The 25,249-nt window shown below is 38.9% G+C and overlaps 2 protein-coding genes and 1 pseudogene across 2 annotated transcripts; all 3 read right to left on the bottom strand.

The window, feature by feature from the left end:
- LOC115663115 (uncharacterized) overlaps window positions 1-20,357 on the bottom strand; it is a 33,865-nt pseudogene extending 13,508 nt beyond the window's left edge.
- LOC115663112 (disease resistance protein RPV1-like) lies at window positions 213-8,058 on the bottom strand. The gene is made up of 4 exons (XM_056303768.1): window positions 7,364-8,058; window positions 6,131-7,211; window positions 1,870-2,154; window positions 213-1,775 (listed from the first exon to the last, which is right to left on the bottom strand). Exons 1-4 carry the CDS (start codon window positions 7,903-7,905, stop codon window positions 213-215), a joined length of 3,471 nt encoding a protein of 1,156 aa, XP_056159743.1. The 5' UTR covers window positions 7,906-8,058.
- Window positions 20,358-21,620: 1,263 nt separating the features above from the next.
- LOC115668878 (pentatricopeptide repeat-containing protein At3g57430, chloroplastic-like) lies at window positions 21,621-25,230 on the bottom strand. Its single transcript, XM_056303829.1, has 2 exons — window positions 24,775-25,230; window positions 21,621-24,742 (listed from the first exon to the last, which is right to left on the bottom strand). The coding sequence occupies exon 2, from the start codon at window positions 24,682-24,684 to the stop codon at window positions 21,964-21,966; it is 2,721 nt and encodes a 906-aa protein (XP_056159804.1). The 5' UTR covers window positions 24,685-24,742; window positions 24,775-25,230; the 3' UTR covers window positions 21,621-21,963.
- Between the last annotated feature and the right edge of the window lie 19 nt (window positions 25,231-25,249).

The following is a 25,249-nucleotide window of genomic DNA, read 5'->3' as shown; positions in this document are numbered from 1 at the left end:
ACTTGAGATTGGACAACTTCTTGCATTCACGTATAGATAGTTCTCTTAAAGATTTTAATCCTTCCAAACCCCTGATTTCTTTGAGCTCACTGCACCCTAGTATACGTAATTCGAACAAGAGTACCAAACTCGACAAATCTGGTGTCGAGTCTTATAAGGGACTGGCAGGAATCAATACGCAGCGGTTCCAAGTTTTTCAATCTGCCAAGACATTAAACTTGGGATAGATCATCATTCATTTGTGGAGCATCAAACTGTACCATTTCCAAGTCTCTCAAAAACTCCAGCTGTTCAAGGAACTTGAGATCGGACAACTTCTTGCATTCATGTATAGATAGTTCTCTTAAAGATTTTAATCGTTCCAAACCCCTGATTTCTTTGAGCTCACTGCACCCTAGGATACGTAATTCTAACAAGAGTACCAAACTCGACAAATCTGGCAACATTTTCAACTTACCACACCAGAAGATGCAAAGGCTCAAGATTCCTAAAGGAAGCTCTGGGATGGATTCCAGATATTCGCAAAGCTGCAAATTGAGCTCTCCTAGATGGATTAAGTGAGAAAGTTTAGGCAATGTGCGATTGTGACAGGTGACTTCCAAAACAGTTAAGCTGGCAGGAAGATCGCATTTAGTTAAATCAAGGTGTTGTCGAGAAGATAAGTGTTTGGCAAACAAATATTCGTCATCGGAAATCTTCCCAAGTCGAAGGATCTTCAGTGAAGACAACCCATTTATAGGAACTTCCCCTCCCAAACTATGGCACTCTGTGGCCTCCAATTCTTCAAGTTCACCCAACTCGCTAATAGTACGAGGTAAACTACTCAATTTCGCACACCTAGAAATTTTCAAAATTTTCAATTTTTTTAATTTCCCAATGGATTTAGGTAATTTCGAAATTTTTGCACATGTCAAATGCAGTTCAGTCAACGATTCTAACTTCCCAATTGAAGGGGGAATACGATCGAAACAAAAATCATCACTATAATCCCAACTGTTCATATGCCCTTGTAGAGATGGAGGAGGTATATTGCCTAGCAACAGGCGCTGTAATTTCACAAGAGATCCTATACTCTCGGGAAATCCTTCAAATTTGTCGCAAAATCTCAAGTCAAGGGTCGACAAATTTTCCAGTTGGCCAATTGAGTCGGGAAGTCCAACCAATGATTCGCAGCCTAGGGCATCAAGTATCTCCAGCTCCTTCAAAAAACCTATTGATGAAGGAATTTCTTTTATTTTAACACCGTCTATTGCAAGTTCCTTCAGTTTTTCCAATTTGCCTATTTCTTTGGGTAGCTCTTGGAGTCCCCCACATGATGACAACTTTAAAGAAACGAGGCCCTTCAGTTCACCCAGTTGTGAGGGCAGCTCTTGGAGTCCCGAACATGATGACAAGTCTAAAGAAACGAGGCCCTTCAGTTCACCCACTTGTGAGGGCAACTCCTTGAGTCCCAAACATGATGACAAGTTTAAAGAAACGAGGCCCTTCAGTTCACCCAGTCGTGAGGGCAACTTCTTGAGTCCCGAACATGATGACAAGTTTAAAGAAACGAGGCCCTTCAGTTGACCCAGTCGTGAGGGCAACTTCTTGAGACTCCGACAATTACTCAAGTTCAAGGAAGCGAGGCACTCAACATCTCCGATCGAAGGGTCGATTTTCTCCAAATTCACACAAGATTCCAGGATTAGCATCTCTAAACTTTTAAACTTAGAGAGATCAGGAGTTCTCTTCAAAGCATTGCACCCAGAAAGATTGAGAACTTTCAACCTCTCCATCTACAAGAAAGAAACATGTTCCAAGATTAGCAGTTGGAAAAAGAATGATTCATCATCAAAATGTAACAAAAGAGAAAGCATTTCTCATCTTTACCTTGATTGAACGCCATCCTTCCCAATTTTCACTAATATTACCATCCGATAAATCAAGTATGAGTAATTTCTCCAAATGAACATTAGTCGCCTTGAAAGAGCAAGGACACTTCTCCCACTCTAGCCATCTTAATTCAGAAAGTGAATCCTTAAAATCTCCAACAAAACGCACTTTACTCAGATGAAGGAACTTCAGGTAAGGCATTCTTTTGAAGCTCTTTCGCCCCATGAACATGATTGAGCCATTTCTGTCGAGACGTAGTGCCTCAATATTTCTATTTTCTTCCTACGAAAGAAAAATTGAGGATAGTAAATACCAGCATAGGGCATTCCTCAATCTTGACATGAATAAAAAGTGTCATTAAACAAGGAATAGCATACCGCCCAACCTCCTTTTGTCAGCATACGTCTGCATGCTATTGTGGCTAATGCATTTTCTCTCCACTTACAGAGTATATGTGATCTTTTTATGACTACGCAATCATGTTGTATGTCAATTTTCACTTGCATGCCACAAATTTTAGTGATCTCATGTAATATTCCTCCATGACAATAGTCTATGTTTCTTCTAAGTTTTTATATTAAATTCTGTGACACACGTAGCATTGACTCCCAAGTATTCCCTCCACCGGAGCACATATGGTGTCCCTTCGCAATTGTAAGGACCGTTGCACTTTTGGACAAAAAAAATGTACCCAATCGGATTTATTACAAGCATTTATGCATTCATAAAGCATTACAACTTATTTCCTTTCCGTTCATGAAATATTGTTCATTTTGGCATATGGCTGAATGGAAACGAGAGTGTTTGGTCATTTTTTCTCTAGAAGTGCAACTCTTTGTGTATTCATTTCTTTTCCAATAGACGATTTTTGTGCAATCGAAGCAGTATCTTTTTGTTTCATCGAAAAAAGAATAAGCTTTCAAATTAAAACGCAACTAACTAAGAGAAGAATAATTGACAAAACCTCTCTTTTTTAAAAATTGGTTATTAATAAAAAGAAACACATTACGGCCAATAAAAATACATATTATTTAGTGCACAAAAGCCTATAAAAGTAGGTTAACAAAAAGTTACAATTACACAATCACATTAACGATGTGCATCTATATTGGGAATTTCATTTGTCTTTCTTTTTACCTTAAGGTATTGTCCTTTCATTATATACCCTTCTGCAATTCCATACGGGTGTCTCTCTATTTCCCCAATTATCTCTTTATTTGCATGTTGCGTGACCAAAACTTTCCAGAAATCCACAAGAAGAAAGAAATTGAGGAAGGGAAGTTGAGCTTGACTTTTCAATTTTGCGCCAATTGAATGACATCAATTATCAAGTACGTCTTCTATCTAGTAGAGTTTCTATTTTCATCCCAACAGTTTTACTTTTCTTACTTATATCATAGCGTCATCGGAATTTTTACATCGATTGCAAAGAGCCGACAATGAAAAAGACTGATTGCTTCTTTCACATTTTTGCATGCGAAATAGCATCGTGAGTTTTAGTACGCTTGATCGCAAAACCAAAATTATTGTCTCATGGAATTGAGTGAGATTAAAATTAAATAATCCTGTCGATCTAGTACTTTAATAAACGTTAATTATCTTCATGTATTTCCTTTGTTCTTTGATTTGGCCAAATCTTTGCTATAGTTAAAAAAGATGCTTTCGGTGCCGATTTGCTGTGAGAATCAAGATATAATTCAGCCTGACTTAAGAATTTGTTAGTGCATTTGTGCATTCACATCAAAATCTATGATTTGGTATTTAAGGTTCGCGATTATTATTACTATTTTCCTCTTTTTGTATTCTATCATTTCTTAGTTTCTTTTCCAGTTATCTTATTTGATATTTAATATATGTTTTTTTCTCCGCTCCTACAATCCTATCAAATCGAACATCTAATATCTAACAATAGTATTTTTTCTATCTTCTCTTTGCCCATGGGCACGCGCGTAAAAGGCTCTATTGGCCCTCACGAAGAAAGGCTCGTTGATTACAGAATAGAGGTGGATATTGAATTACACTGAATGCAGATAAATTGAAGATGAGTAGTCTATAGTTTCTTTCAAGGAAAATTACCAAAAAAATCCTAAACCTATTACAATTGTGCCAATTCAATCATAAACTTGTTTTTTATGGCCAATTGGGTCCTAAATTTTTACATTTATGCCAATTCAGTGCACCTTGCCAATTTTGGCCAGAAACCGTTGACATGGACGTCAGCCATTTTACGTGCAGCCGACACTAACAATGGACAAATTTTAATAATACTTTAATGTTTTTTGAATTATTTTGTTCTTTTATTTTTCCTTTTCGTTTCTTTTCTTTCTCTTTCTTTTTTTTTTTCCTTCCCTCCTCCTTCCAACCGATCGCAGGATCTTAGTTTCGGCTAGAGGTGAGGGTCGACAAGGTCGAGCCTCGCCCAACCCATGGAGGGCCGACCTCGCCTTGAGTGGCCACCGGGGGCGAGCTTTGCCAGAGGTTAGTGAAGTTGACGTCGCCGGCCCTCACCTTTGGCCAGTTGCCAAGGTCCAGCTGGAGGAAGGAGGAGGGGAAGGAAAAAAAAGAAAAAAGAAAGAAAAGAAAAAATGGAAAAAGAAAAGAACAAATAAATAAGTTTGAAAAAATATTAAAAATTATCCACGTCAGCGCCGGACGTGCCATGTAGGATGACTGGCGTCCATGTTAATGATTTCGAGTCAAAATTAGCCGGATGCACTAAATTGGCACAAATGAAAAAGGTTTAGGACTTTTTTGTTAATTCTCCCATTTCTTTCATTTTTCACTATTTCGTCCCTTACTTACTTCCAGTTATTTATTTTCTTAATTTTGATCTTTTCTTTTCAATTTTTCATCAAAAATTACTTTGTACAAACATGCGCAAAATCATGTTTCGGATGTTACTTAGTTTATTTTGATCGTAATTTACTGTTCTTTGATTTTGCCCAACATTCGTTAATGCTAAAATATGTGCTCCAAATACCAATGATTAGATCCGTGCACAGCACGGGTACGAACACCAGTGTATATTATGAAAGCAAGGTAGAATAGCCTTACATTGTTGCATCACGTGTCGAAATATTGTAAGTTCTAACCTTTCATGTGAATAAACATGAACGATCCAGGTATGCACAGGCAATGCTCGTAATTAAACCAAAAACCTTAATTATGTGACTTACTCTATAATTAATGTAACTTGAATAGTCTTCCATCATTATATTATGAAATTTGTTTAATTTGACTATAACTTGGTCTAATGACAATAAAAGAAAAGCTAAAGTCGCAATTGAAAATTTTAATTTGAATTCTTTAAATGCATCATTCCTATAACAAGATAAATAAGATTCTTCCATTAATTATAGAGTGAGAGTCACCCAAATAATGGAGTGTTGTTTCAAGTTAGCAACTAACTCAATCATGTTACTAACATAATTATACATTTTTTGCTTATTTGAAAAATTGATAAATTTCAAGCTGCTTCTTCAATTATGGTAACAACATTCCCTGGGTAATACAATAAAAATAATTTTTTTTTCTTTCTATCATGCATTTACCTTATCATAGTGCATTTCCGTTGTAAACATGCATAAGAAATCCTAGAAAACAAATTGTAAAAATCACTACGTAAGATTTTGTTACGTCAAATTGAATAAATTCTTAAGTCGATAGCCAATAGTTATTAGGTGCAAATAATTTAACTGAGCTATTTCCTCTTTTATTTTATTTTTTTGCCGTAAAGTAGAACCTGCATATATTCGATGATGATCCATGATGAAGTTTTTGTTATTTGGTCAAAAATTATAAATTAATAGGTATAAAATTATAGAAAAATTTTATGCATTGTTTATTATTTTACGATATTATCTTTACTTAAATAATATTTGAAAAAGTAAATTTCCAAACCTGGACGACGCTAGGATCTTCAACTTGTAATATAGTAAGAAGCAATACCAAAACCGCTAGAAAATGATGTTAAAACAGCAAAAGAGCAAGATAGTAGAGAGCCAATTATACACAATTTGATAGCCCTTTTCTGAGCCTCATAATTATGCATCAAGGATGACACGTGGAATACTGACGAGTGCAAACTTTTGATGAGCTAAAGGCTAAACTTGGATCTAAGTAGACAATTTTACCCAGAAAATGCTAACAACGTGTTGACACTGGTCAAAGATCTAGAGTACGAGAACAATAAGAGTAATAATATGAGGGACTACCATTAGAGAAAATGGGAGAGGCCAAAAGTTGACGTGATTGTTACCTTGCTTCGTTGAACTGTTATGGCTTCCTCGCCCCATAGTCTGCTACATTCCCAAGGCTTCTTATTTGCCGGACAGGCAATAGCTCTGCCTAGATCACTTAAATGGTCGTGCATTCTCAACTTATCAACGTCATCAAATTTTATTAACGAAAGTTGAGTCAGTCTGTCCAGTCCAGAATCTTGGCACGATAGGATATCATTCCACAGGTAGATGGCAATTCTTTTGTCAATTCCAATGAAAAAGCATGCTATGTCTAGAAACATTTGTTGTTCCTCGTATTTCAATGAATCGTAAGTTATCCTCAACACTTTTTGTACATCCTTATTAGGCACCTTCTTCAATTTCTCCAGCGTCTCTATCCATATGTTTTCAGGTTTTCCTTTGAGAAGCGAACCTGTAATCTCGAGAGCTAAAGGAAGCCCTCCCGTGGTGGCAACAATGTCACTAGAAAGATTCGCGAGTTTTGTTGGAGGTTGTTTCGCTCCAAATGCATACGAGCTAAACAAAAGCATAGAGTCTTTGAAATTCATGTGTTCGAGTTCATACCTTTCATATTCAGACTTTAAGAGGGCCTTATCTCGACACGTAATAATGATCCTACTTCCCGGCTTAAACTTACAACCTCCAATCAATTTATCTATGTGGTCTCGATGACCGACATCATCAAGAAAAATGAGTACCTCCTTATTTTCACAACTTAATTGGATACCTCTAATCCCTCTCACAGAATCACGTACTCCACCGGGAAGATTTTGTGTTATATCTGAGATCAGTAGATGTTGGACATGCTCCATACCCTTGCGATTAATTGTTTCTCTAATATCCCTAAGAAAGCTGCGGCACTCAAATTTCTTAGAAAGCTTATTATAGATGTTTGTGGCCAAAGTTGTCTTACCAATGCCGCCAATCCCACAAATCCCAATAATTCGAGTTTCGGAAGGATTGGTATCCGCCAATTTCATTACCTGAGCCACGCGATCATCAATTCCAACCAAGTTCCCAGGAAGAGGTGGTAGGAAATCATGTTGCTGCTCATCCATTATTACTCGTACGAGTTCTTTTACTAATTCCCCTTCGTGCCTGTCAAACAACACAACACAAACCGACTCAAAAAAAAAAAAAACACAACAAAAGACAACTTAATAATGGCTCCACAAAATAAGGATCAACGATGATAAATAGAAATATTCTTCTTCCGGCGAGGATCTCTTAAAACAAGGTAAACGACGTACCCACTAGCAAATTTGTCTGATTCGAATATTCTAGAAGCAGCTGCTTCTCTGAGCGCTTCTGGCCCTTCTTCCTTGACATCATCCTTAAAAAGATGCATACTGGATCTGAAGGCCTTTCCAAAGGCCCCGTCTGAGGTGCGAACCTCTCGAACCTCAGAGGGTTTCACCTTGTAAAACACGGTCAAGACTTTTTGTCCTTTCTTCTGGCACTTCATTATGTGAATAAGCTCGCGAAGGCACCATTCGCTAGTAGCATAGTTTTCTGAGATGACTGGGATTGAAACCTTAGATTGCTCGATTGCACTGATAAGATTTGTAGCAATGTCCTCGCCGAAGGGGAGTTTCTCATCATCTCTGAACACAAAGTTTGGATGGAACGGCAGGCCCACGTCTACAAGTTTATGGTAGAGGTGGTCGACGAAGCCATTCCGAGTATCAAGACCTCTAAAGCTCAGGAATACGTAGTAATTGTTTCCAATCACAGAGGTGGACGAACTCGAAGCTTCAGTGAATTTTGCTCGCTTGGGCTGTCGTTCTTCCATTGCAGTGCTCTCTCTCCCTCTCTCTCTCACACAGAGACTCGACTATTATGGATAGGTTTGAGCACGAAATGGTTACTCAACTATCTCTGCGCCGCGTTTATAGCGTGGCTGGTAAAGAGGAAGAAGGGAAAGCAGGAGGCAAGGTTCATATATTTCATATGTGTTCAGATTGGGAATCTAGAGATGCCTTCTTATAGCCTAAAAGCAAGGGAAAAAAAAGGAAGAAAAAGAACGTAATAGCTATATTGACACTATAATTATATTCATATGCCTCTTGAACTAAAATTAAAAAATAGTTCAATTAATTACAGTTATTTATTTTCTTAATTTTGATCTTTTATTTTCAATTTTTCATCAAAATTATATTTCATATGTATATTTTAATCTCTCACAGGACATTGGGTGTTTCGTGTATTTCATACGTTCACACGTGGTATCTGGAGGTAACTTCAAATTGACTAAAAGCAACTCAGTCCTTGCCTTCTTGTGGTCCTCACTCCCATTGGCCTTGACAACCTGCCCATTGTTCCTATTGGCTCTCAGCAGTCTCCAATTTAGTCACGAATTGAGAACTGCGAACATACGAATTAAGTCACGAATTGGGCAGTACACTTCATACACGTGCCTCTCCCAATTTTGTCAGGATTTCGTCAGTGACCACATTTTGGGTACTTGCTAAGCAATCAATCAAGTGAAATTTACGTTTTCCATTAATTAACTGTTCATGTGTCGTGCACAATCTCATTTTGGCCATCTCAGCATTTGTACCTTCGTGCTAAATGGATTTGGATGCAACATGTTGTTGTGGGCATGGGATTTTTACTTTAGTGAATGAGCTTTCACCATGCATGAGCCTTTTAAAAGAAAAAAGATAAAGTATGCCTTTCATATCATTGACGGGGAATAAAATTAAATTAATATTCATCCCACCATCGAATAAAGTTGGTTCCTTGCGCTATCACATGAATGAATAATAGTGACAGATGTATCGATCAGCATTTATTATTTGGACAAATTCAAGTACGAGTTGCAGTTCTTCCATCCATTTCTTTTAACGTTTGTATTCTGTATTTAACTGAGAATTTATTATTTAAAAAAATCTATGATTAACTCCCCCCTTCGAAAGATGTTCATCCAGAATTTATTAAAATGTGTCTGGAAGCATGATTTCAAAATTAAACTCGAGCTCTGTCAAGTGAATTAAAACGCGAGAGAAATCAAAAGGATAAATGGAAAACACCACTACATTGCTAAAGAGCTTTCATCAATTATTCTTCTCATCCGGCCCTGCCACCCTTCTTTCTGAATCTCCAAGGCAAGGCAATGTGAAACGCACTGGTTGCCTTTAGCTGTCAAAAAGGGAAAGGAATGAGCTTAAAGCAATAGCACCCACATCAATTAGTATGTTCTCCGAGTCACCCGCCTATAGTTTTGTCCGCGTTACCTTTAGTTAAAGGGGTGCATTCATTTCGTGAAAAATAAGTAATTTGAAAAATATTTACCGAAAAATAATTACTTATAATGTTTGAAAAGATTAGTCAACGAAAAATATTTTTATCATCGATAACTATTTATACTTAACTATTTTCATGAGCGATGAAATTTTTTTTCATATATTTATTTTTATAAATAATATAAGTAATTATTTAAAAAAATAAGGAAAAATGAAAAGTATTCAAACTTGCCAATTGAATCAGGGATATGATAGAGACGACAATCACCATCACATTATCAAAAAGCATTCATCAATTATTTTTCTCATCCGTCCCAATCACTCTTTTCTTTCCGAGTCTCCAAGGCCATCATGAACCTCTTCTTGTTGTTTTTTTGTTAAAACAACCTCTTCTTGTTGTTGGAGTCAATGGGAAACGCAATGGTTGCCAGTCCAAAAGAAAAAGGGAGGAGCTTAAAGCACGGACACAATCAGCACATTCCCAGAAACTTCCGCGGGAAGTATTTGTCCTCCAATTGAACCGAGCAGCGGGGGCACCATTTGATCTAGAAATCAACGTCTATAGGCTACTGTGTAGCAAATGGTAAGTCTAACGGTAGCGAACTATTTGGGGGGACATACAATAAATGCTTTCACAAGAAAATGAAAGATGAGAAAGCTTCGCATGTAAAGCTTCAGCATGCAAAGGCTTCGCTAATAGAAATAAACAGAGAGTTGGCTCGTCAGTCTGCGAGGGAAAGACGTGTTCTTTCTTCTTTGCTTTAACTTTTGGCCCGACTGTTCCAAGTAATATTGGTTTTTGCGGTTTTTTTTTTATGATAAACAGTTTTAATTTTGGGATGTTCTGCTTGTTTATAATTTTTCTTGAGCCAATTTGCAATTTTTGAAAGGAGCAAGCAACACAAAATAAGACATGATCTTAAATTGAAGAAAAAAAAGAGAAAACAAAAAGCAAAGTGAGTTGGGTGGTCACATTTCTACACCTTAGAGGCTGCCTCTCCATGCACCAACTATATGCAATCTCTCTTGTTGATGAGTTACAAATACAAACATCATTCATGTTCGATTTTAGTTAAGTTTGCATATTGGTATTTCTATAAGTTGAATACCAGTCAAAGATAGAGTTTGAGGTAATTTTTTCCAACTAGGCACGGAAGAAAAAGTTACATCAATGAGGAAAATCAGTTCAAATAACATACATTATGAATTTATGATGACTCTTACGCTCCATGCATTTGGAAGAAGAATGTGAGATCTCATTCTTACATTTCAGGGAATGTTTCATTCTACCCTTCATAACTTTGAAGTTGGTGCATGTCAAATCTCAAACTTAAAAAAGTGGCATCCCCCTTCTCTCTAACCCAAACTTGTATTTTGTCAAATCTCATTAACATTGCTAACCTTTTTTCATTAACATGTACTGTGCACATGTCTTGGGATAATTAAGTTACATATCCTATATAATCTAAAATGCTTTTGCCGAACGATATACACCCTTTATTAAAAGATAAATTCTTAATGTGGCGAGCATCGATTGTTTAATTTGTGATGAATTACTCGTGAAGATGAGATGTTATTTTGTTGCATTCGCGTCGCATCTATGGTGAATTACAAATTTATCCTAGTGCTAATTTAAAGGAGTACCTTGTATTTTTTAGCATTGTAGAAAGCATTTATACGAAATGAAATAGTTCATCTCCTTTCGGATCTGTTCTTTTCCATTCTCCTCCCTTTCCTCCTTCCTTTTCCTTTAATTTATTTTCGTTATTTATCCTTTTTTTTTACCCTACCGGAAGAACCTACTGCTCCTTTCGCGCGTGGCCAGATGGAGACAGAGAGAGAGAAAGATAACAGTGGATTTTCTTGAAGAAATAAAAAGGTTGCGTTTGAGCGCGAAAGAACTACGGCAAGAAGAAGAAAAAGGGAAAATAAGAAAGAAGAATGTTGTGATTATTCCACATTTTTTTATTTATAAATGCGAGAGAGAGCTTTTAAGTTTAAATTTTTTCAAATTCCATTTGCCTCTTCAATTAAATATATTTTTATTTAATATTAGATAAAAAAATTATACTAAAATCATTTCATTACCAAGCAATGCATCGCAACATTTAATTATACCCTACACTGCATCGATCGGTGGCTTTTTCTATCATTGTATTTTGCAATTGGAAAAATCGGTCTTTCTATCTCATGAATCGCTGACGCAGATCTCTCTCTCTCTCTCCCTTCCCTCTTTTGCTTTTCTACTTATCATTCAATGGAGAAACAGATGCGGAGAAACACAGAGGCCTCTACTTCACTCCCAGAACCGTAGTCACTCTGTCTCATCTTCAATTCACAGCGATTGAGTGAACTGGAAACACACGTAATATTTGATCTGACTACTCCCAAGGCACCTTTGTCACTTTCCTCATCCGTTCGTACCGCTCTTCTTTCTAGGACTGCAAAGGCCAATGTGAAACACGTTAGTGTCCTCCAGCTGTTCAAAAGAAAAAAAAGGAAAAGAGCTTAAAGCACCCACGTCAATCAGTACGTTCTCCGAATCGCGAGCCTGAAGTTTTGTCCGACTAGCCTTTATTCAATCTGATTCAAGTACTGTGCAGCACCAGCAAAAATTGACCAGAGATACCGAAATTCTTTGTCTTCGACGAAAACAATTATCAGAAATCGATGTCTACTTGTCGAGGCTACTGTGTAGGAAATAGTAAGGGAACTATTTGGGCGACATACTATAGATACATGCTTTCGCAAGAACATGAAGATGAGGAGCTATTGAAGTCACATGATTAGCTAAGGTACTTTCAAAGTTTGCGGGTTTCAAGCTGAGAAGAAAAACAAAGAGTTGGCTCATCTATGCGAGAAAGAAATAAAAGAGTTCGCTTTGCTCCAACTGTTTTTGCGTGTCATGAGAAAAACAATCATAATAGTATGCGTAAGCTTCTATTCTACCAATCCCAACAACAATGGATGATGATAAATGACATCTACTTTCAGAACGAAGTTCACCTTAAGAAAAATTTCCAACGAAACCATTAACGACCTTATTTTTTTTATTAAAATTTGAAGACATGGCATAATTTTTGCAATGCTCATAGCTCCAAGTTGGATACTCACATTGGTTACCTGATTTGGAATAGTGCCAAACCCACGTGGTGGGGGGCCATGAAATGACGTTTTCTTTGGCTAAATTAGAGACCAGAAAAAGCATAGTAGAAAATCTTGATTACCTGATTTGGACTAGTACCAAACCCACGTGGTGGGGGGCCATGAAATGACGTTTTCTTTGGCCAAATTAGAGATCAGAAAAAGCATACTAGGAAATCTTGGTTACCTGATTTGGACTAGTACCAAACCCACGTGGTTGGGGGCCATGAAATGACGTGACATTTTCTTTAGCCAAATTAGAGATAGGAAAAAGCATAGTAGAAAATCTTGATTACCTGATTTGGACTAGTACCAACCCCACGTGGTTGGGGGCCATGAAATGACGTTTTCTTTGGCCAAATTAGAGATCAGAAAAAGCATAGTAGAAAATCTTGGTTACCTGATTTGGACTAGTACCAAACCCACGTGGTGGGGGGCCATGAAATGATGTTTTCTTTGGCCAAATTAGAGATCAGAAAAAGCATAGTAGAAAATTTTGGTTACCTGATTTGGAATAGTACCAAACCCACGTGGTGGGGGGCCATGAAATGATGTTTTCTTTGGCCAAATTAGAGACCAGAAAAAGTATAGTAGAAAATCTTGCTTACATAGCTTTATCTCTTGACATTGTCTTTCTATAGTTTTACTATTACTTGTTGTTGATAATTTATTTGTAAAACAAATTAAGAGGTGCCTTATCTCACGTCGAAAAGATGTGAGCTCGCACATAAACGAGATTTGACACTAATCAAGGATCATTAGTTTTTATTTATTAAATTCAAATTTATTTTTTTATAAAAAAGAATTTATTAAAGCTTCTCATTGAAATAGTGCGATTGTTCACGAAGGAATCACGATTACTTTTTACTTATTATTTATTTATTCCGAATTGTATGTGTCCTTTCAAGATAACTCTTGCGAATCTACCTTTTCGTTTTGCAACCTTCTCAACGAAAGGTTGCTTCTGTTCATTAAGACGTAGAGTACGTCAGTTTTGGGTTCAGTCAAGGAGAAGTCTTTTCAAACTTTCTTTCCAAAAACTTTGGCCATTATTTTCGACTGTTTTCCAAAATAGACTCTGAAGAAATATTAGAATTGCTATTTATTATTTTCATTTGAAACTTTATTATATTTTAAAGGAAATTTTCCGATGATCATTGACAACTTCGTGGAGCAAATAAATCTTTAAAAAAAGTGATATCAAACCTCAAAGTCCGACTTGATTGCTCTATTGATTCGAAACTATATTTTCCCAACAATTTTAAGGACTCAAAGTTCGATTTCATTGTTCTACCCAAATTCAAAGACATATTTTCCCAGCACTTGTATCCGTACCTGATTTGCTCTTTCGTTCACAACACCTGATTTCCTAACACCTGATTTCCTTTGGACTCAATGATTCTCCTTTCCACGACTTCTTCATTTTGAGCTTCATTAGCTATTTAGTCTGTTATGCGAATTCACTATTCGAACTGATAAAGACAATAGGAGAAGTTCATCATTCGTAAAATTCTGATTTTTTTCTACCAACTACTTTTGAGATATTATAGGTTGATCATCTTGACTTCCAGCTTCTTAATAATTTATCATGATCTTTTCGAGTCATATGTCTATCAAAACTAAAGAATTGAGATGACTTGGCATCCAAGATTAAATTAGGTGATTCTTTGATGACATCAATCATTCTCGATGACCTTCGCTTTACCATGTCTTTAATCAACATAATACTTGACTTGGAGGAATCGTCTCTCTCTCTCGGACTCTTATCTTGAAATCAATTTTGACATCCTGAGCATAATATTTGACTGGTAGTGAGTATTTTTTAGCTGATTCCAAAAGTATAAATACTCTGATTTCGTTGCTATGTTAGAAATTTCACATATTTTACTATTTGGTTGTGCTATAACAATAGAAATAATAGAACGTCTTCCTTAGATTCGTACGCAATCACTTAGATGGATGGGTAGCTTTTTTTGTTTTTTTAATGGGTAGTCGAGCTCTTTCTTTTTCACCGATTTCGAAAAAGGACGCATTAATAGTTGCAATTACAAAGCTTCATTTTCTATGAGTTTAAGTCATTTCTAGAAAATCTCAGTTCTTCCAACGATAGCGTTCAAATCCTAAAGAGGTAAGCTCGATGTGGCGTGCTCCGCTAATCTCCGCCTCCCCTGCCTTTTTCAATAGAAATGCAACTCTTTACGTATTTATTCCTTTGTGAAACCCAAGTGGTCTCTTTAATTATAATAGTTACCAATGGCAGCATTGTTTCTTACACGAAAGAATAGTTTCGCAGAGCAAAGGATGTAGCAGAAAATGCGAACCTAATTCTACTCATGCATGCAGTGATGCTTGCTCTTCTCTAGAAAGAACTCAAATTTTTTTCTTCTTTTTACGTGCATAATATGATGAAGGATTGTCCATCAATGTGGGGCTTTTTTTTGTGGTTGATCAACTACTACTGAACATGAGAAAAGTTATTATCGAAAATGACATGGTGCCTGCATCGCTGAGATATGGCAAGTAGTGTGGGCTTCTGTACAACAGATAGGTGTTCGGGATCGAGACCCTGCAATGGCGCCGGCATTGCTGCATGAAGCGCAATGCCCGTGTTCAAGTTTTCAGCCCAAAATGAAAACTACAAATTAAAGAAAAGAACTAGAAAACCCAAATCGAAGTTCTAAGGGGCCTTATGGTTAATGATAAAGTTTTCAGTTTTTGTTTTCAATGTAAAGGAAAATTTTTCATTTCCGGTTTTTTTGTTCCCTTGAACATATGTTTGGCCTGTAGAAATAAGGACTTCAAATAGGAATGTAAATTCAAACCTGTTTGCGGTGTCTTTGCAATCTATCATTATAGACCTTTTCCAGCAAAATTTTACCTAATTGAGTAGAAATTCGTGGATATCCTCTCTCGATGGGAAGAGCTTATATCCAACCCCGACGGTGGTAGTTCTCACCCAAAAAACCCTCATGTTCTTCGCTGAACATAGCAGTCATTTCATCTAGTCTCTACCAAGATGCAAATCTCCCGTTTCCTTTTCAACTATGACCCTTTACCCAAAATCCCTACCTACCCCATCAGCCTCCCTGAGCACTGCATTGTCTTTGGACAGCATTTTGCCATTACGGTGTATTGTGATACAACCCCGAGAATGAATTTACAGGAGTAGCTACTTCTGCTGTACTTTTCTGGCAGGGAGTAAGCTGTCTGCCTCTCGTGCATCTTCAATGGAAGAATTAGACACCTCAGATTCTCGAGTTACTATCCTCTGCAGAAAATTGGGCAATTTTTGGTCAGAAAAAAGACCTGGCAGACATAGATGATATGGTCCCAACTGAGAGAATATAAGAATGTCGCCTAACTATGTTTGGGCAATTCTTCTACAACCGCAATATCAATCTCCAAGCCTTCCAAAACACTATGAAGAGGGCATGGAGAGTGGACACAGATTACCTTTGATCCGGTAGACTCGAGAACTTTAGCCTTTACCTTTAAGTCGAAAATGAAATGAACAGAATTCTTGAGACAAGGTCTTGGTCTTTCTCTAGCAATCTTTAGGTGCTTAAACCATGGACACCGACTACTTCGCGATGCGTTACGATTACACACATTGCTAGTTTTGGGTTCAAGTGCACGGATTACCTATGGATTGGGTCTCGGAGGAAACAATAAGGCGAATAGCAGTAGCAGCGGGCTTGGTAACTCAAGTGAAATTTGATACAAAGGGGTTCAGCTCCTATACAGGAGGGAAAAGCTAGCCTAGGGGAAAGAATCTGTTGGTTCCTAATAGTGGGAATAATCTGGAAAAGTCAGCATAGATTTTTGCAGAGGAGATAGAAGTAATTGGAAAAGGTGGCATCGGTTCATACACTAAGAAAAGAGCTTGATGCTGATAATAGCTCCAAACCACTCTACAATGCAGAAGGCAGCTCAAAAGGCCCCCAAAAGAAATTTAGCAACGGGAAGAAAACAGGTGGAAACAAAACACAGTGAAGGAATAGTCCGTACACTTCTCAAAAGGTGAACTCTCTTGCCTTAGATGAGACCAAACTTTTGGAGACTCCAATTTAGGTTTTGGAGGATCCTAAGATACGGGCTTTGGTGGCTAGCACTAATAAGCCACCGAGATTCTCATGAAAATTTTATGTTGGAATTGTCAGGAGTAGGGCACATGCTAGACAATCTTGACATTGAGGCTCTGGAAAGGCCCAATGTTATTTTTCTGATGGAAACAAAGAATCAAGAACCTGTGGTATGAGCTTGAAATTAATCCAATTCCATAACTGTGCAGTGGTGAATTCAAATGGAATTGCAGGGGCATCAGCAATTTTACGGAGTGACAGGGTGGCGCTAACAATGGAATCAGTCACAAATGAAATGTTTGACCTAATTTGTACAGATAGTGGAAAACATATGAGAATTACCTTCGTACACGCTCCAATAATCGGCTTCCAAAACCAGCTTCCTTCAATTTGGGGGGGGGGGGGGGGACGGATTGAACTTCAATGAAATTTTGTTTTCTTTGGGAAAAAGTAGGCGGGCATATGGCGAAGCACCATAGGTTAGCGGCTCTTCGACGCACTAGACATTATAAATGCATGCTCTCTAATGGATCTTGAATGCAAAGGATGGCATTTACACGGGCAAATAATAGGAATGGGGATGCCTATGTGAAAGAAAGACTAGATAGAGCTCCATGCAACGTAGACTGGAGAGCGACATCCCAAAAGTGGAAGCATATGCATTACCTGCTATCGACTCCGACCATAGTCCTATCTTGCTAACTCTCTCAGCGGAACCTGCACAAAGAAAGAGAGAAATTAAGTTTGAAGCATACTAGCTTGAAGATAACGAATGTGGTCAACTAGTAAGTTCTTTTTTTTTTTTGGTCGAAAGCTAGTAAGTTCAATGTGGAATACTCCGGCATGGAAATGAACACTTTATGAAGAAACTACAAAAAGTAATAGAGGCCCTAAAGAAGTGGAGCAAGCGGAAGTTCTCTAATGCTAATAGTCAAATCAACTGCTTGATTAGGAAGCTTTAGGAGTCAACAAATGAGCAGAGCTTGCATCATGATAGGGACAAAATGCAGCAACTGAAAATGCAAATTGAAGATATGTGGAAAAAAGGAGAAATGTACTGATGTTTGCGCTCGAATATACTGGCTGAACAGGCGTGACAGAAATGCTGAGGAAGAGCAATGGAATGAGCACATGCTGTTCTCTCTTTTTGATGAGCATACAGTAAATGATATTCTAGCTATCCCCCTCTTAACAACACCGGCGGAAGACAAGCTAGTCTGGACACGCAACAAAGCAGGAGGTTACGCTGTTAAAAGTGATTGCAACCAACTCCAGGACATTGAGACTAAGCATGAAGCAAATCAAGCCTCATTATCCTAGCAAACTCCAAAAGCCCTCTGGACTAAGGCATGGAATCTAGAGACTCAACCCAAAGTAAGGGTGTTTACGTGAAGTGTATGCCAAAATGCCCTACCCACAAGAGAGAACCTATTCAGAAGGAAGATTGTACTTGAGTTGACATGCCGCCTTTGTGAAAAGGAAACTGAAACTGTCAAACATATGTTCCTTCTCTGTCAAAGGACAAAATGTATAAGGTTGGCCTCTGAGATCGGCATTCAGATTTCAAATCAGGAAGTTATTTGAATTGAGGGATGGCTATTGAAGATTGGTAATCACCTCAAAGCCCCCCGTCTTTCGAACTGATCGCGGTCACTTTTTGGCACATTTGGACATAAAGATATTCCTCTATTTTCAAGCATCACTTACCAGATCCTGCAACAACAATGGCGTCTATCATGGCTATGCATATGAATCTCTTGAAATGGAATGGCCGAGAATAAGAGAATAGAAACAACCCACGACACTTACCCATAAGATGGAAACCACCGAGTCCTCAAGCTAAACATCGACAGAACTTTCCATGAAGGATCTTCCGAAGGTTCCACGGCGTGCGTCTGCCGTGATTTTGAGGGGAAACTAATTGATGGGTCCGCGATAAACTAATTGATGCCCCTTTTTCATGTAATTGCGCCCGTACTCAGTGAATGAAAAGCTCGCTTATGACCAAAAAAAATTTGTTAACACTGACTATAGAAAATTTTAGTTGATAAAATAAATTTCATAATTTATTGACATATTTGTAAATTTATTAAAATGCTACACTAGTAAATTTTCAGAAAAAGTTGGTTACTAACTTTTTCATTCGAACGTTGGTAAAATCATTTTAAGGTTTGTAAAATTTGATGAGGCACTGTGACCCATCTTAACGCCTCCAATGATCCAGAGCATGACTACCCCTGAAGCATTGTATCAACTTCCACGAAATATTCAAAGACAAAAGTACGATGCATATGAAATGCTGATGAAAAGTGGCAATACATCTCGACAATGAATAGTGTGACCCGCTTTATTTACCTTTGATGGGAATCGTGAATCCTTCCGACTTTGTCGCCAAAGTGATCGACTGATCGGAGCATTCTTTTTCATGAACCAAATTTTCTCTGCCGTAGGAGTGCCATGAACATATAAAATTCCGATAAGTTGCATCCCTGAACGTCTTAATTCCTGGAGCTCTGTGATCTCCACAAGTTCATGCGAAATTGACCCCCCATCATTCCATTCAATCTTCGAAATTCAACCGATGTGGAGGCCTTGCAGTTGAATCCCTCATTTTACGATCTATCCACAAATTTGACTTTCTCTAGGCCCACGAACATCACGAAGCTTCCAACACTTTCCAATGCACAAAAATTCCAGCTTATCGAAGCACAAAGGTCTGGTAATGTTTCAAGGATTTGCTCCCCTCGATATCCAATCTTTCCAAGTTTTTCAACCTCTCAAGGCCTTTAATTTCGATTAGATTGTGGCAATTGCTAGCCATCAATAGCTTCGGACGTGTTAACTGCGAGAGGTCCGGTCTTATGAGGGACTGGCAGCTATAGATTGTTAGCTCTTCCAAGTTTTTCAATCTGTCAAGGCCTTGAAATAGATCATCATTCACTATTGGACCATCTAACTATAAATGTTTGAACAACTCCCTGCGTGTGGATAAGTCTATCCCCACCATTCCCAAGCATCTCAAAGACTCCAGATGTTCAAGGCCATCTAGGTTGGACAACTTGTTGCATCCAAATACATATAGCTCTTTTAAGGATTTTAATCCTTCTAGATCCTTGATTTCTATCAGCTCCTGGCACGCTTCGATATCTAATATTGACAAGAGTTCCAAACTTGACAAACTTGGCAACTCTTTCAACTTATGACACCCGGAGACATAGAGCTTCAATATTCCTGAGGGAAGCTCTGGCATAGATTCCAGCAATTTGTAATCATGAAAACTGAGCTGTTTTAGATGGATTAGATGAGAAAGTTGAGGCAATGTGCGAAGATGACAGGTGGTTACTAGATCTGTTAAACTGGTAGGAAGCTTCGGTAGCGACTGAATCATGCTGCAGTCCTTTAAATCAAGTTCTTCGAGACAAGAAAGCTTTGCAGTTGCATCGGGGAAGCCAGAAATGCACGTATAACTTAATCGAAGGATCTTCAATGAAGACAACCCATCTATAGGAACTTCCCCTCCCAGACTCAACTAAACAATTCGAGAGATGGGTGCAAAATGACTGACAACCCTCCCCCCTCCAAACATCGAGAATCCAGATAAAGACATTCACTACATAGAACTGCGGAAAAACTGAGGATGGACATCATCGACATGAAAGCAGTTTAATCGCACGGATGACACAGAGAGAAAAGAGCAAGAAAAAATGGTCGTGGAAGAAACAAACTGAAGTCCCAGCGTTCGTGGAGATCAAAGAGAACCACCAGCGAGTCATGTAGCGAAGAATTACCAGTTGTTCAGGCGACGGAATCCCCCGCAGCGAGTCGTAAGCGAGGAATCACCAGCGCACCAGTTGTTCGTGGGGGTTCGATTGCTAACGCATTTTATGTCATCAATCATTTCCTTGGAAATTCCATTTTCCTGAGTTTAATAATAAAGTTTAAACGAGGGCAAGCAAAATTTTGATAATCAGTGAAAGGGAACTTACAGACAGATTTTTCTAAAAGCTTGCTCTCGGAGTAATTTAGGAAAAATTCCAAATAAAAGCATGAAGTCAACCTTGTCATTTATTAATCTTGTCGTAATTTTAAAATCAAAGCACAACATATTTACCTATAAGTTACCTAATATGATATAACATGCTTAGCACGTCTAGGAAATGAACGTTACAGTATAAATGCGCAAGAGTTTTATTTAGACAGGTATAGAGTTTGCTTAAATACATGTTGATTTGTGCAACTAAAACACGGTATCATAAACATAATAAAATTAACATAAGACGAAACTATCTTTGATGTAAAATAACAAAGAATGGATGTAAGAGAGGGGAGAAAAATACGAGAGAAAATTAGAAAACATAGAAAGGATAGGCAAATAAAAAAATTCAAGGAAAAGCAAGAAAAAAAAGGGTAAAGAAGGTTAGAGAGAAGATAACTCGATGTCAATTCAATATTTAATCAAGAAATAATGACATAAATGGTATATGAACTTTGAATCTATTCAATATAGTCCCCAAACTTTATCCCAATGTACAATATAATCCTTGAACTTTCAGCATATGTTCAATTTAGTCCATTAACTATATGTAAATGTTCAATGTTGTCATTTCATTAATTTAAGTTCATGGACAACATTTAGCATTTTCATGCAGTCCATGGATTAAATTAAACATGCAACAAAAGTCTAGAGACCACATTGAAGAATTTAAAGTCTATGGACCACGTTGCACATTGAGGTAAATTTCACGGATCATATTGAACAAATTAAAAGGTTCATATAACATGTTTCATATCGAGTCAAAGTTTAGAGATTTTTTGGGGGCAATGACATGTAAGGTTCAAACGGTGCATGTTAAAGTCTCACGCAACGAGCAAGCCATGGATCACGTTGCCGATTGGTTCAATTACTAAAAAAGAATATATGATCCCACTGAATAGCATGAAAACCAACATAATTATGCAGAGTCCCATTTCCAAACAGACGAGGGAAATAAATTATCTACTACTTGATCAGCATTAAATTCCCAAAAGCCAATTCGTAGCAAAAGCCAATTATGTACCTTTGATTTATTATAAATCGTATACAGAGTCTCCAAGTGAAAGAATGGAGAAAATCCTAAACATGTACAAGCAATATGGTACCTGCCTTTGCACGTGAGACTCTGATAGACAATATAATGACTTTAGACTATAACTACAACACCAGGATACGGCTTGTTCGAATTTCCCCTCATTTATCATGTTGCTCCTCCACAGCATCCAAAAAGTCAGTGAACCGACGGGTCTCCCTCGACTTGCAGTTATTTTGATCAGAGAGAGAGTGCCCTACACCTTCAACACAATCTTCTGACTCTTTCTCGTGGACTTTTTGGTAGGCGATCTTCACCAGTAGTCGCCGCAAGAACATTTCCCATCCCTGAAATGATGGAATCTCCTCACATCCCTTAAAATGATCTCCCTCTCCTCTATCTTGGAGATAAACTTGGTAGCTGTGTGACAGTCGTTGCATACTCTGAGGTTCTTGGCAACTCTGATGGTCATTCCCGGAGGAGTGTTGAGGATACCAAAAGCTATAGCAAGCTTCTCACTGTGTCCACAAAGTAAGGCCTCTTTTTCCTCTTCGTTGACATTGTGCAGAACGCAGGAAGTATCAGGCACGTATCCTTCTTTTCTCATTCTATCTGATAACGTCTCTAAGAATCGGTGGAGCTCCTGACTTTGCAGATGTGATGATTCCCCTGCTATGAACTTGTGAACCTCATCCGCAAATTCAATCCAACTGCACCCAGGTTCTTTTCTTACTCCCCTTTCCTTCATCTTCCGCCTGACATCCATTGCCTTGTCCCAAAGTCCTGCAGAAGAATAAATGTTCGACAGTAGCACATAATGGCTAGCCACATCCGGCTCCAACTCAAGGAGATTCATAGCCGCAATTTCCCCAACCTCAAGATTTTGATGAATTCGACAAGCACCAAGCAAGCTGCTCCAGGCACCCGATCTGTCATATTCAGTAGGCATGGAATCAATCAACCGAAAGGCTTCGGCCACTTGACCCGCTCGACCAAGTAAATCGACAACACAAGCATAATGATCTGGCGATGGTTCAACTCCATATTCATTTTTCATACTGTAAAACAATTGCATTCCCTCTTCAACCATTCCAGAGTGACTGCATGCAGCAAATATGGCAATGAAGGTAACTTCATTGGGCATCACCCCTTCACCATTAGCTCCATCCTCCACCATATTGTTGAATAATTGCAATGCTTCCTTACCCTTGCCATGCATGCCATAGGCCATTATAATGACATTCCAGGTGATTATATTTCTAACCGGCATTTGGTCAAACATTCTTCTCGATAAGTACAAGCAGCCACATTTTGCATACATATCTACTAATGCACTTCCCACTGCAACATCTAATGCTAATGAATTTCTGATGGTATAACCATGGATCTCCTTTCCCTTCAGAATAGCAGCTAGTGAAGCGCAACCCGGAAGCACTGTCATTAGGGTGACCGAGTTCGGTTTCCAAAAATGTACTTTTTTATCATTGTACATATCCTCCTCCTTCCTAGCATCTTTCCCTCTACTCTGCATCTCCATTAACAAAGCAAGTGCACTTTCGTGGCATTCAGAAATAACAGATGCAGTGATCATTGTGTTCCAAGAAACTAAATCTCTGAGTTCCATGCTGTCGAAGATAATTCTAGAAATGCCTATCTTCCCCATTCTGGCATACATATCCATGAGTGCATTTTGCACATACATATCGCTTTGCAAGCCCTTCTTTATAACATGCCCCTGAATGCTCTCTTTGACAGAGAATGCTTCGCAGCGTGCACAAGCAGGCAAGATGCTTGCGATGGTGGTAGCATTTGAACTAAGCCCCCAAATTGCTTCCATCTCTAGGAAGAGCGATAAAGCCTCATGATCCTGTTCATTTCGTGCATAACCAGCGATCATAGCATTCCAAAGCCCAATTTGCCGATCAGATAAACTGTCAAAAACTCGACGACCACTTTCAATCCGCCCACAGTTACAGTACATGTCAACTAAAGCGCTGCCCACAAAAGAATTCCCAATCAAGGCCTCATTCCTCAAGGCATAAGCATGTATTTCCCTACCTGCATTTAACATCTTCAATTGGGCACAAGTAGGAAGAACACTAGCTATCGTTACTCCATCAGGACTAATTCCATCACGAACCATGCGAACTAAGAGCATCAAAGCTTCCAAGAAGCATTCATTTTGGCCTAACGAGCTTATGATGGTGTTCCACGAAATCAGATCACGGTCTTCAAATGATTCAAACAAAGCCCTTGAGTCACCCGCCCTTCCCAACTTTGAATACATAGCCATCAAAGAGTTGTTGGTAAACGTTTTCCGATCCCCTTTCCTCAAACTATAAGCATGAACCTGCTTCCCGAGCTTTAAGCCATCATCGCCTCGCGGCAAGTTTGAGCATGCGAGTGCCAGACTCACCAAAGTGAAGGAGCTGGGCTCCAAATTTTCCGCCACCATCGAACGAAAGCAATCTAACGCAAGAACCCACTCCTCATCCCGACACAGTGCCGCGAGCATAGAGTTCCAAGAAACTTGATCCCTCTCAGGTATTCTGTCGAACAGCTTAAAGACGTTCCCGATGTCCCCGCACTTGTCATACATGGTCAACAGGGTATTGGCCACGGTAACGGAAGATTGCTCGTACCCAAGTTTAACAGCATGGGCGTGAATCTGCCTCCCAAGATTGAGCTCCCGGAGGCCCGCGGCGGCCTTGAGGACGGCAGGGAAAGCGAACTGGTCGGGAGGGATACCGGCGAGAGCCATCATGTCTGCGTAGGTGGAAACGGCGTCCCGGAAAAGGTTCGACCTGGCTTGGGAGCGGAGGGATTCGATCCATGAAGAGCGAGGTGGGGTGGGAAGCGAAGGGTGCGGAAGAGGAGGAGGAGGAAGAGCAGAGGAGGTGGTGATGGGGAAGGTGTTGCCGGATACTGGCGGAGGAGGAGAGACGTGGGAAGGGTGGTGGCTGGGTGGGACGACGGAAGAGGACACAGAGACGGGGTGAGTAGTAGGAAGGGGAGGAGCGGGAATGGAGGACATTGCGGGCGTTTATTTACCGTTTGGGACGACGACTCCTCTGCTCTGGCTCTGCTTTCAACTGGACAACATCCGCCATTTGAACCAGGAGACTAGGACAAGCAAATCTGTCTCCATTTGAACCATAAAAGTTAAAGCGGCTTAACTTGAGTATTGAAGGGTCCGATTTCTTTCCGAGGTCGTCCCTCACCCTTTGAACCTCCCATACATATCATTGTATCGTTTTTGCTTAAAAGAATCTTCTTTATCTCAGAATGCGAGCGACCATGGTGGCTCAATCCTAACTACGTCGGAGAGTGAATACATTGAAGCATAAGCAATGGTAATTTCCATTTTATCGATTGGATGTATTTGCCGCACGGCCAATTCAACATCGGTCTTAATAATGGGTGGCAATATAAGAAAGGCGACTCATGTCCAAATCCAGAAAGTTGGGATCATGTCTACATTTGCTGCCTATCATTGGGAGTCCCTTTTTTTCTCACTGACAGTAGAAGTAGCAATAACGATTTGATCCCAACACCTACCCAATCTGCTTGACCACGAATTTGATCGATCCAGACTTAAC

Source organism: Syzygium oleosum, unplaced genomic scaffold, assembly GCF_021117445.2.
Source record: "Syzygium oleosum isolate NSW1041296 unplaced genomic scaffold, Sole_v2.1 Sole_v2.29, whole genome shotgun sequence".
Taxonomy (NCBI): domain Eukaryota; kingdom Viridiplantae; phylum Streptophyta; class Magnoliopsida; order Myrtales; family Myrtaceae; genus Syzygium; species Syzygium oleosum.
This window is presented reverse-complemented; position numbering and strand designations above follow the sequence as displayed.

Coding starts and splice junctions, on each gene's coding strand:
- LOC115663112 (XM_056303768.1), bottom strand. CDS start 7,905: ATGGAAGAACGACAGCCCAAGCGAGCAAAATTCACTGAAGCTTCGAGT. Junction 7,212..7,363: donor TCAGACAAATTTGCTAGTGG/GTACGTCGTTTA, acceptor GTTGTTTGACAG/GCACGAAGGGGAATTAGTAA. Junction 1,776..1,869: donor AAGGATGGCGTTCAATCAAG/GTAAAGATGAGA, acceptor TCTTTCTTGTAG/ATGGAGAGGTTGAAAGTTCT.
- LOC115668878 (XM_056303829.1), bottom strand. CDS start 24,684: ATGTCCTCCATTCCCGCTCCTCCCCTTCCTACTACTCACCCCGTCTCT.